The sequence below is a fragment of the Camelus bactrianus genome, chromosome 29, assembly GCF_048773025.1.
Source record: "Camelus bactrianus isolate YW-2024 breed Bactrian camel chromosome 29, ASM4877302v1, whole genome shotgun sequence".
Classification (NCBI taxonomy): Eukaryota; Metazoa; Chordata; class Mammalia; order Artiodactyla; family Camelidae; genus Camelus; species Camelus bactrianus.
Genome location: NC_133567.1, coordinates 6,679,887 through 6,692,213, shown reverse-complemented (window position 1 = coordinate 6,692,213; position 12,327 = coordinate 6,679,887). Strand labels below are relative to the sequence as shown.

General features: G+C 43.7%; 1 protein-coding gene across 4 annotated transcripts in view; it reads left to right on the top strand.

The window, feature by feature from the left end:
* The window catches only part of CA8 (carbonic anhydrase 8), a 79,538-nt gene that overhangs the window by 52,959 nt on the left and 14,252 nt on the right, over nucleotides 1-12,327 (top strand). For all 4 annotated transcript variants that reach the window (XM_074355110.1, XM_074355107.1, XM_074355109.1 and 1 more), the window contains one exon: nucleotides 5,790-5,959. In XM_074355110.1, the coding sequence (XP_074211211.1) occupies nucleotides 5,790-5,924 (135 nt within the window). In that variant the 3' untranslated portion in view covers nucleotides 5,925-5,959. The remainder of the gene's footprint in view (nucleotides 1-5,789; nucleotides 5,960-12,327) is intronic.

Here is a 12,327-nt window from a genome sequence, read left to right as displayed (position 1 = left end):
GGCAGCAAGGAGTCCCCAGAATGTAGTGAGAAGGAGACACATTCAATTTCTTATCGTGATCTTATAATGCATTGTAATAGAAAAGAATCTGAATATAAATATATATATGTGGATATGTGTAACTGGACTGCTTTGCTGTACACCTGAAACTAACATGTAAATCGAATACACTTCAATGAAAGATAAAAATTAAAAGAAAGAAAGAGGCATGATCGAAACAGCATGGAGATGTGGGTCTGTGTCAAGATTGTGGCAGTGGGACGAGAGGAAGGGAATGGCCTTAGAGATAATAAAGAAGTAGGATCCGGAGACCTGGAGGGGTTTCATGGGGGGAGGACCCACATATTACCCCTGGATTCCAGCTTGGGTGACTGGTGCGTGTAAGATGTTGCTCTTTACTATAACAGGGAATAAACAAGGACGAACAGGCTTGATGGGGAATGTTACCACGTTGACCAGAATGTTACAGTAAAGCCAGGAGACAAACCATCACGTCTTTGGGTCTCACCGGCTTCCAAGGGAACTTTTCTTTGTATTGTCCCTTCCAGTAGAGCCCAAACTCACTAAATCATGCTCCTCGATTATTGGGAAGTAAGCCTTATCTTCCTAGAAAAGGAGCCAAAGCCAAAGGAGTGTGTATCGGAAGGAATACTCCCAGCTGCTCCTGAAGGTGATGACCTTCCCGTTAGCTGTGGCTTTTCGAGGAAAAAGATGTAGGTGCTTTTAGCGCAGAGCTCCATTACCAGCTTCTGTTCTGAGAGCTGGAATGTTACAATGTACACACGCATGTATATTAAAAAGCAATTTAGAGTGATTTAGGAAAAAATTATAATCTTAGGAGAATATAAATCAGTCTGTCCTTGACTTGAAGGTTTCACTGTTGCCACTCATATAATTTCAGAGAAGGCAGAGCGAAAAATAGAGATGGTCCAGAGAGGGCAGTAAAAACGAGAGAAACTGAAGGGAGAGGATGTGATTCTAGAATCAAACCAAGAAAAATTGGGAAGCCTCCTCTTGTTGCCCTGAAAGAGGAGCAGAAAAACACAGAGGCAGAGAGAGAGAGAGAGAGAGAGAGAGAGAGAGAGGGAGAGGATTGATACAGAAAGTAACAAAAGGAATAGCCGGTGGCCGGTGCTGCCGCTGCAAAGCTGATTATATTGAAAAATACAAAACTTTGGGTTGAAGGAAAAAATGTTTCCTCTTAGAGGGATAACATATGTAATTAAGCTGCTGGGGATTCTTATGGAAACAACTGGTATCTTGAAATGCATCATCTGCTTTTCTTCTGGGTGATAATGCTTGCGCTGGCAACTTAATTAAGGAGGAAGCTCTGGATCATAATGCTTTCCTCGGAAATGCCCAGAAGCTCAGTCAAGGAGGCGGAGTCCTGGGCTGAAGAGTAGCATTGACAGCTAAGCCTAACGTGGAGCCTTGACGTCACCCTGAGCACCGAGCATCTGGAGGCTGGAAGCCCCTGATTGGTTGAATTTTTCACATTTCTCCTGGTTATCACACCAGCTGCTGGGGGAAAAAACCTGCACAACTGGATGGGTTTGAATGAGTGTAATTTAAACCATTTTAAAAAGTGATCTGTAACCATTAAATTACTTTAAGATCAACAGTGGTTCTAAGCATTAGGAAGCTGAAATTAAAAAAAAATTTTTTTTCAGCTGGATTGTAATGTTTGGAAATGGGACTCCCAGAGCAGAATCAAAATACCAAATTTCATTAGATCTGACAACCGAAATCCTAAGACACATTCTGACTGCACAGAGGCATTAAAATGTGAATGATATTCAGAACTGATCAAATGTGGTATTTTGATAAAATGGCTTATTTGCAAATATGTGTGCGCACACACACACACAGAAGTGACAGAGCATTCAGTGTTACTCTCCTTTTCCTGCTTTTTCCCCGCCCCTCTGATTCTGCATTTCCCTCTTATTTATCTATTTCTATTTAACTGACCTACTGTCTCAGTTAGATGTGTCTGTCTTTGTTTATTTCTTTCTCTTTCAAAGTCAAGTAACACCAGTGGAACAGAGGAACATGGGTGTTTTTATTGGTTTTTGTTGTGTGGATGTGCACCTGTTAGAAATGGAAAGCCACTTTTAATTTTGTTTCTTCGCAGTCTGGCCTCTTTGTCATCCTTCTCCAACCCTTATTTTCTGTGGGTTGAAAAGTGGACTCTTCCGAGCCCTGGCCGCCCGAGTTCAGGTGCTGCGTGTGAGGCTTGTGGGGTCTGGAGCGTGTCTGGTCCTGGACGGCTGAGAAGCTGGCTTCCCCTCTGCTCTGTGTGGGGCTGAGGGGCCGTTACCCCTAAGGACCCGGATGCTACGGGACTAACCACAACACGATCGTGTGTGAAAATGTTTCCAAGTGATTTGGAACAGATGTGGTATATTTTCTTCGGTATCCGTGGTTCTCAGATTTGAGCGCACCAGAGAATCTCCTGGAGGGGGTGTTAAAACCCAGACGGCTGGGCTCCACCTGGGGGTGCTGATTTGGTAGGTCTGGGTACTTATTCCAGGAAGCGCACCCTGAGAACCGCTGTTTCTCATCAGCTTGCACTGACCTCCATGGCTAAGTGAGGTCAGCACTCGAACACCGGGATGCTGAGTTTCTGAAGGCCAGGGTGATGGGCAGCGTTAGACCTGCCCTGTCCGATGGAAGCATGACATGAGCAGCCCTTGTGGGAGGAAACATTACTCTGATGCGTGTGTTATCATTACCTGCTGATAGAAGAAAATAAGACGAGAACACTGACCTTTACGTGTTATTTTTCTAACTTGATGCCACGTGAGAGGTACGTCCAATTGGTCCACGAGAGGATGCACATAGATCCTCAAGGACTATAAAAGGAACGCGTTCCAAACCTTAAGCCCTGGGAATTAGCCCTTTAAATGCACTCATGGAGAAAGCAGTGTTAAAGCTGAACTTTGGGTGAATAATCTGGTTCCTGTGTCAGTGAAGGTTGGAATAAAGGTCTTAGACCAACTGAAGCGCAAGCCGGGTTCAGAGACCAGGGGCTTCTCAGCTCCGCCTTCATGGGATGAAGGTTTGACTCTGAAGTGTTGGATCTCTGTCCTTTCCACCCCTCTCTTTTCAATTGAATAAAACAAATACTATGTGTAAGTGGAGTAGTCGTCAAAGTCGGTGAGACCGTACGTGCTGGTACCTGTGATGGGGACAGTCTCTGTGCGGCCCCTGACATTTGAATTTTGTGGGAGGCTTTTATCCCGGAACATTGTTCTGTTCACTTCTCACGCTCTCTCGTTTCTGTGGGCTGCCGCCTTGTGCGCCCCAAAACCATTTGAAGTGACTAAAGCCCTGAGGAGTGGTTGCTCCAGAAAAATTGGCATTTCAGAGCGATGGTGTTTCCCCTCGATCTCTGCTGGCATTTGAAGTCTTCAAAGCGTCGCTCTAATGAGAGAAGCACTTTCCCGGGAGCTGGTTCTCGCCGAGGACGCGGCGGTTTGAGGCCGGCTGCTTCAGGTCGCCCCTTCTAGGAGCAGCTGCTCTCAGAGACTGTGCTTCCAGGCCGAGACCTGGGGCTTGAAAGATTCATCTTCAGTGCAGAATGCGTAAATATAAAGTTAACCTAGCTTTAAAATAAGCTTCAAAGTCACTTAAAAGTGGAGTATTCCTTGCAGCGCGTCAAGGCGGCCAAGTCCCTGGTGACAGTGCTTGTCAGTGACCCTGTCCGTGGTCCACAGAGTCTGGTCACAGCTTCCCACGGGAGGACAAGCAAAGGGGACGGGGGAGAGAGGACCTTCTGTCTTCTCTGTCGGCGGCCTTATCATTTCTGGTCTCCTTTTTGCATATCAAGTTGTAGCTCAATAATTGTCTTAAAATGATGAAAGTTAGACTTCAGGAGAAGTTGTGAGACTATTTAGTGAACGTTTCCCATGTGCTTGGAACGCTGCAGAGTGATTTTCATGAATTATCTCGTTTATTTCTGACACCAGCCTCGGGAAAACTGGGATCATCACTGCTGTGATACATGGGTGGAAGCTGAGGCTTGCAAAGGTGGAGTGATTTGGTCATTTGGCTCTTAGGTGGCGGAGCCTGGACGAGAACCGGCTTTTTGATGCAGTCTATGGCCTTCGTCATCTTCTTTTTGAAAAAAGCAGGGGCTCCTCTGACTGAGCAGTCCTTTCTTAGGGAAAACTAAGTAAAAATACTTTCCAGAAATGCTTACAGGTGGTTCCTATGCAGCCTTGGCTCTAGAAGTTTTTCTGATGCAGCAAGCGATCGACGCTGCCCATGTTCCCCCCGCTAAGACCCTAAGAAGGTCTGGTGAACAACCCTCATGTAGATTAAACCGCTCATGGCTTGGCACTTCTGTATACATACAGCATGTGCATATTTTATCCCATTTAGGGAAATCAGATGGTATTTAAAGACATGGAAAAATAAAACATTAGGAGTCAGATTTCTAACCTGGGTTCTGATCTAGCAAGCCACTGAGTTGTCCCCAGCTCTGCTTTCCAACATGTCTGAAGGTGGATGGAATTAGAATCTTATGGAATTCAGCTCTTTGGAGTCAGGGAGTGTCTTAGGTAAACGCACAGGTGAGATGTCACAGGTCCTCCAGGAGTGTCATGGGTCCTCTAAAGCCTAGGGGTTTCTAGACTCTTGCCAGAGCCCTTGAATTACTTAGTCTCTTGCATTTCTGGGGCCTCCTGGTTGGGAGATGTCTACAGCTGGGCTAAGTGAACCTTCGTAGATTCAAGCCTGTGGCTCGTGGACGGTGGACTTCTGGTGGATTGGCGCTGGTCAGAGCGCGTTTGCTCAGCCTCCTGGGGTTGCTGCAGGTTGTCGGGTCCATTGACTTGACCGGGATTTCTGCAGAGGTGGCTGCAGAGCTGGGAGAAGAGCAGGTGGACTTGGAATTGTCAGACCTAGCTAATTTGGAAACCCAACCTGTCTGGCCTCAGTTTCTCCTTTTGTGTAAGGGATGAAGACTGTGTGCAATGTGATTTCATGTGGCATTTAAATGAGGTAACAGATGATGAGACCTATAGGCAAACCAGTTGCAGATGGAAACAGGCCTGGTGAATGTTCATCACATGTTTGCTTGTTGCTTAAATACTTCTCAGAGGGTCATGTCTGGCAGACTTAGGGTCTTCGGAGGGGCTGACCTGGCAGGTCAGAGATACTGTGCAGCTGATGGAAATGGTCCCTCAGGACTGTGGGGACCTCTTTGTGGGTCATGGGAAACCATGCGATCTGGGAAGGCCATCTGAGAAAGGGCGATGAACTTGAAAATCGACGTTGCCAAGGGAGGAAGGTGGGCTTAAACTTTTGGAGAACCCGAGGCAGTCTTTGGATCTGTGCTCTCCAAAGGGCTAGACAAGCCACAAAAAGAGCCTTTTGGTGGAGAAACCTCCACCTAATAGATTTAACGTCTAATCAAAGTTAGCATACCGTAGCATCAGCATTCATTAAAGACGTGCGTGGGGAGCATTTCAGAACACTTATCCATTTGTCTGCTCTTTCTTATGTTCTACGCAAAGGTAAGCTTTCTGAGAGACGTGTTCACAAATCCAGCAGGTTTTGATGGCTGGGCTTCACAGCTCTACTCCTCGTGTCTTCATTCCTCTTGCAAGAGTCTTGTCTAATGTCTTAGGTCTGCAAGAACGAAGTGTTTTTGTCTCTTTGACGTTTAATCTCACTTTTCTCTTTTTAAATTCTTGTAATTGGTGCACATTCTGTCATTTATGAAGCCCCAGTCTCGTTAACGCCTGGTCAGTGATTAATCTGTTTTGTTCTGCTTTTACTTCCAGATTGAAGAATTCCGAAGGCTGAGGACACATGTGAAGGGGGCGGAGCTTGTGGAAGGCTGTGATGGGATTTTGGGAGACAATTTTAGACCCACTCAGCCACTGAGTGACAGAGTCATAAGAGCTGCATTTCAGTAGCCAAAGAGAACCGGAACCAGGGCGTCTTCGTCTGGGTACGTGCGGATTAAGTAAGGAAAATGCGGCGCACGGTTAAGCCTTGTTCCACCAAAGCTGCTCTCGTGATGGTCCTGATAATTTAGCAATACAAACGCACTGCGTTTAAATTTGGGACACATTCTCAAGCCCTGTTAATTATGAGTCAGGTGGTTTTTAAAAAATTTCATGCTGTGTTGAAAAAAAAAAAAAACAGTCCTTATGTTTTCCCAGCAGAGCAGCCTTTCATCCTACTTTCGCTTTAATATTGTCTCTCATAAGAGAAGGCGCCCCAGGCAGAGAAGCAGTGATAACACCATGCCTCTTTAGTGCTTTCCTCTGTGGCTGCACCCTTGAAAGTGCAGCTGTCACCTCCTGATGACCGGGGGACATAAAAGAAGGGACTGGAGGAGGGGATGAGCCTCCAGGCTGGCCCTTGTTGTCCAGTGCAGATTTGGCCGTCTTGCTTACCTGGGTGGGTGGGTGAGGGCAGAGCTGGCACCAGTGGAAATGCTTGTTCCATGGAAGTGCTTTTGTTTGCTAGGTCAAGAAACACTTCCTCATCCTCTGAGTATGGTATGTTTCTTTATTGACCGAAACAGAATTATACATTTTAATATACTGAATTCAATGTATGTATTCCTTACCCTTAAGGACTGACAAAATAAAACATACACGTGGAAAAGATAAAGTGTACATAAACGCCTGTGTACTGGATGACTTCTTCACCTTGTCGTTGGCCCAGGAGCGCGTACCTGGGTCAGTGTGCGTTGCTGGCAAACCACTGCTTCCCGTGGGAGGGAAGCGTTTGTTGCAAGAGTTTCCTCTGTGTGCAGGACAGAGCTTTGGCTGTTTAATGGACCGCTGGGAGTCGGGCCTCTCATCCCCTGTGAGTGGCACAGTGGACCAGGGAGTCACAAAGGGACAGACATCTCTGCCTCGAGCTTGCAGTCTCACGAGCTAGACAGTCAGCATAGGAATTTTAAAGGGTGATGGATCATTTTGTCCACGTGCTTCCCTGTCCACTTCCTCGCGCCTCTGTTATTACTGGACTGATGCGCCCTGTGCTCCCTGTCTTTTTTCTTCTGTGAATGTGCTTTGCTTACCCAAGTCCTCCTCCCCCTTTCTTCTGCCCATTGAAATCCTAGCGCCCACAGGCCCCAGCCTCCGCCCTCCGCACAAATGCTCTGCCTGTCCCTTAAATTGGGCCTCTTGTTTCACTTTTTTCCTTCCATGTAACTGCTCGTGTATCTCTTATTTCCTCTGCTAGACTTCAAGCTGCTTAAGAGTTGAAACCTGTTGATGTTACTTTGACTCCATCATGGCACGTGGCGCTTTGGGTCTGGAATGTCTTTAGGGAAATCAGAAATTCCTTGGAACTCTGTGTCCTGTGCCAGCCAGCTCTGTGCCAGTTGCTCCTTCATTCTCTGTTTCTCTGTTAGCCAGTACCCTTCGCCTCTCTCTTCTTCTAATTGTGGGGATGGTGAGGGCCAGGCAAAGTCACCCGTGGCGGGAATGAGAAGGAACTTTCAGTAACTCATCCATGGTGAGATGGAGAAAATCCCAGAGCGCTTTAAGCGAGGTCTTAACAGTGGATGAACTAAATAATATTAAATAATATTCAATCAAAAAATTATTGAACATCGACTTTGGAATTGGTTCTGCGTATCCAGAGCTGAAAAGAACAGATATGGTCTCCACCCTCCCTCCTAAAAGTCTCAGCTAGGGAGTCTGATGATGGCAGAACAAACACTTCAAAAATACACATAAACACACTGTGATGAATTCCATAAATGAAAAGAACAAGGAAAGGGAGTGAAAGGGATTTCAGACAGAGGGAATATCTTTTGCCAAGACCCGAGGGGCCACTCCCTGTGGAGGTGGGGAGAATCTGAAGCACCGAGGTACCTGGAAGAAGCCCGGAGAGTCTGGAGGATGGAAATCAAAGGGGAAGTCAAGCAGGGCCCCTGTCAGACGGCCTTGTCAGCCAAGTTAAGACATCTTTGTTTCATCATGTGGAGACCCCCTAAGGGTTCTCAGGGGTGTGACCTGATCCATGTGTGTTGTCAGGAGATCACAGTGGCTGGAGGATGAGTGGATTGGATTCCTGTGGGCCAGGCCAGGAGTAGAAGGGAATTGTAGAAGTCCACTGGGTAGCCTGGTGAAGGCATGGCGGCTGGATGCTCGAATAGGAGCAGTGCAGATGGAGAGAGGTTAACATGCGTGAAAAAGCCATTGCAGGTGACATCTGGTGATAAATTAGACAAGGGCAGAGGGAGAGGGAAACACCAGAGGAAACTTCTGGAGCTTGGGGCTTTAGAAACTGTGTGAACAGAGTGCCATTGCGTGACAACAGGAAAGCTGGAGGAGGCTCTGTCTGAGATGGAGAGAGGGGCAAGGCTTGTCAGTCACAGTAGTGGACCTGTCATGAAGGCAGCTGGAATTTTCGAGAGTGGAGATCAAAAAAGGTCTGAAGTGAATGGGGGAGTCGTTGGCATAGAGATTATACACCGATGTGTACGTATAAAGTTCTAACGCTACCTAGGGTTGACCTCAGGCGTTCATAACATCTTAGGTGATACTTTAGGACAAGGTAACCAAAGACAGAGAGGTTAGGTCATTTGCCCAAAGTAACTCAGTCACTGAGCATCGGAACTGGAAGCTGGACGCAGGCAGCCTGGCTGGCAGAGCGTTCCCACGCTGGTGGTCAGGATGGCAGGCCGATGGGGGCTGCGTGTTGCGTGAGCCAGACGTCGAGCGTGAAGGGAGGAGGTGGGGACACCTTGTGATGGCAGCTCTTGATAAGCTGGGTGGGGAGGGAGCAGAAGGCTGCAGCAACAGAGACGGGGTGGGACTGAAGGAGTCTTCTTTTCCAGCCGAGATATAATTGGCATATAACATTGTGTAAGTTTAAGGTATAGGATGTGTATTGATTTGATACATTTTTCTATTACAATTTGATTACTGCCTTAGTGTGGACTGACAGCTCTATCAGGTTGCATATATATCATTTCTTTTTTTGAGGTGAGAATGAGACTTTTTAATTTTATTAAAAAAATTTTTTTTTGTTGAAATGTAGTCAGTTTACAATGTTGTATTAATTTCTGGTGTACAGCATAGTGATTCAGTTATACATACATATATATTCCTGTTCATATTCTTTCTCATTATAGGCTATTGTAGGTACTGAATGTAGTTCCCTGTGCTAAGAAGTACCAGAACTTTTCTCTGTGAGGGGAACGAGCCGATGGACGGGAGGAGCTGAAGTTGCTGTTTCTCAGAGGGGCTAATCCCAGCAGGAAAGTCTCTGGAAAACTGAGCAGGATCCTAAACAGACATAGAGACTGACTTTGGCTAAGAGAAAGGACACTTTCTGTGTTGTAATATGAAGGCTAGAGGGGGTGATTTATAGATAGTGATTCATGACTCTACCGTTTGAGGCAAAATGGGGTAAAAATGGTGAGAGCAGAGGGAGGGTGGGAGATTGAAGCAGAGGGAGGGTGGAAGGGGCTCACAGGCACGACGCAGTAAGAGGGGCAGGCAGTGAGGCGCGGTGAGGTTTGCTGAACATGAGTTTATGGGTTGCGCCGGCAGGTTTGGTGTGCCTGCTTGCTGGGGCGGTAACTGGAAGTGACACTTTTTACTTTTTAAAAATTTATTTTATTTTATTTTTTATTGGTGTACAGTCAGTTACAACGTGTCAATTTCTGGTGTACAGCAGTGTTCCAGCCATGCATATACATACATATATTCATTTTCATTAAAGGTTATTACAAGATATTGAATATAGTTCCCTGTGCTATACAGAAGAAACTTGTTTTTTTAAATGTATTTTTATATATAGTGGCTAACATTTGCAGATCTGAAACTCCCAAATTTATCACTTCCTACCCCCTTTCTCCAGTAAACATAAGATTGTTTACTATGTCTACGAGTCTGTTTCTGTTTTGTAGGTTAGTTCATAATGTCCTTTTTTTCTTTTCCTTTTTTTTTTTTAGATTCCACATATGAGTGATACCGTATGGTATTTTTCTTTCTGGCTTACTTCAATTAGAATGACGATCTCTAGGTCCATCCACGTTGCTGCAGATGGCATTATTTTATTCTTTTTTTATGGCTGAGTAAAATGAAAATGATACTTTTTATGAAATAAGATTATTGCCTTGAATTTTTGATCCATGTCTGGCCTTACACCAGAGTTGCCCCTCTCTAAATAACTAAATAGCCTTCACTATTTTATCCCTCTCTTACACACACACACACACACACACACACACACACACAGACACACACTCTCTGAAATGTTTATGGGAAGATAACATATATTTCACATACTTCATATTTCATTATATGGTAGGAAGATAATGTATAATTTTCAAAGTCTTAATAATTATAGTTTAGATATTTTAAGAAAGAGGATGGATTTATTTCCCTATTTTCGTGGCTGAGATTACTTAAAAGGGGGTCATTTTTTAAAAAAATTCCTAAGAATGGTGCAGAAATTCTTTCAAAGGCGACTTCAATTCTGTCTTCACCCTTTTATGAATACATTTTTGAACCTTTTATCTTGAAATGTGTAATACAAATCTAGTCATACTTCTACATAAAAATTATATTGGGAAATCAGACTTATGGATGTGTGCTTTTTATTTGATATTTAATAATGCCCTAAGGCAGGTAATTCAAATTTTTATTAAAGTGAAATGATTTGACAGTCAGACTTTGAATTTAATGCATGAATGTTTCATTTAAGCTCTTGGAACTGAAAAGGAAAAAAACCCTTTTTTCCTGATGGTTCTCTAAAAAATGTTCAAAATAATTCAGATTTATTTCAGCTATGTTTTACTAAAATAACTTTAGTTTTTGGACTTAAAATGACATTTTTTTTTGCATGACATGTCTAGACATCTGGAGGGTTTTGATAACCAAGACTTGTTATTCCCATGAATAATCTGTGACTTTTTGTATCACCATTTAGGAAGATTGAACTATGGTTTTGTACTTGTTTAAAGAATTAGCATATAACTCACCCAGGTGCAGGGCTAGTTCAGATTTCTGGGAGCCAATTTGAATTGAACTTTCTGATTGACATAGGAGAACCAAATCTTAGTAACAGTAAACCAAAATAAGACCCAGCTTTATGTCCAGCTTACTTGCTAATATTGGTACTAATCTTCCAATGAAATGATTATTTTTCTGTTTGTTTCATTAAGTAGTAGCCTATTTTCATTTATTTATTATTTATTTTTTTGGGATAATTAGGTTTGTTTATTTTTGGCTGAGGTGCTGGGGTGAACCCAGCACCTCGTGCATGCTAAGCACATGCTCTATCATTTGAACTATGCTGTTCCCCCAGGAACCCATCTTAAAAAGCTCTTCTGGCTGTTCAAAGACTTGCCTGTTTCTACTGCGACTCAAATATTGTTAAACTGAGATATTGTAAACACATGTTTACAGTAACTGTAATTAATTATAATTATTTGTTTCCTGTAAAAAACAGTGCCACAAAGCTCTTTAAATAGTCTCCCTTTCCCCCTTCAGAGGGGAAAATATAAGTGTCCTAAGTAGATTAGGGGAAAAAAAAACAGAAAAAAGGAAGAAGAAAAAATAAGGATTATTAAATAAATATCTCTGAATGATCCTTTTGTCAAACTTGTCCATGTTTTTAGGCAAAGACCTTTCCTGGGTCTTTGAAGTCACATTGGAGACTGCACTGAACTCTTCCCCAAGTATATTCGTGCAATTAATAATGTTGTCTTCTTAGCGTTAATAAAGCTGTAGCTGGCATCAACTTCAGATCAGGTTTCTTTTCTAACCTAACAGAGTTACAGGTTAGAAAAGGCTAAGACATGATAGAAAAGGAGGAGCTGTGTGGAGAAGGGATAATGCCAACTCTGAATGACCAAGTAGGTAAAAGCTATTACTCTTCCAGGATGAATGGAAGGCTCAAAGCCATATTTTCAGTCAATAGAACTTGGACTCGCCGCACTCTAATAGTTTAACACGATGCGCAGCGTTAGGGTGGGAAATGAAAGCTCAGTGGATATAGCTGTTTTCTGTTTACTGTCTTATATAGAATTTCCTGACAATGGAATGGATTTCCTTGAGGATTTCAAAATGATTTCAGGAAAAGGCCAAAATACCAGGGGTGCTCAACCGATCTATTATGCTTTGTGTGATATAAAAATTGTTACTAACCCAAGAATCAAAAATATCAAAGCTGTATAGACATTTCTTCAAGATTACTAAAGAAGGAAAGTAGTCCTTGCTTCTTTTTTATGTATTAGGAATGTTAATAATTTACTGTAGATAAAAATCCCTGAAAGATTTTTTTTTTCTGCCCTCCCCCTCGATGAATTCAAACAGAATTGTGTTTGGGACGAAGAAA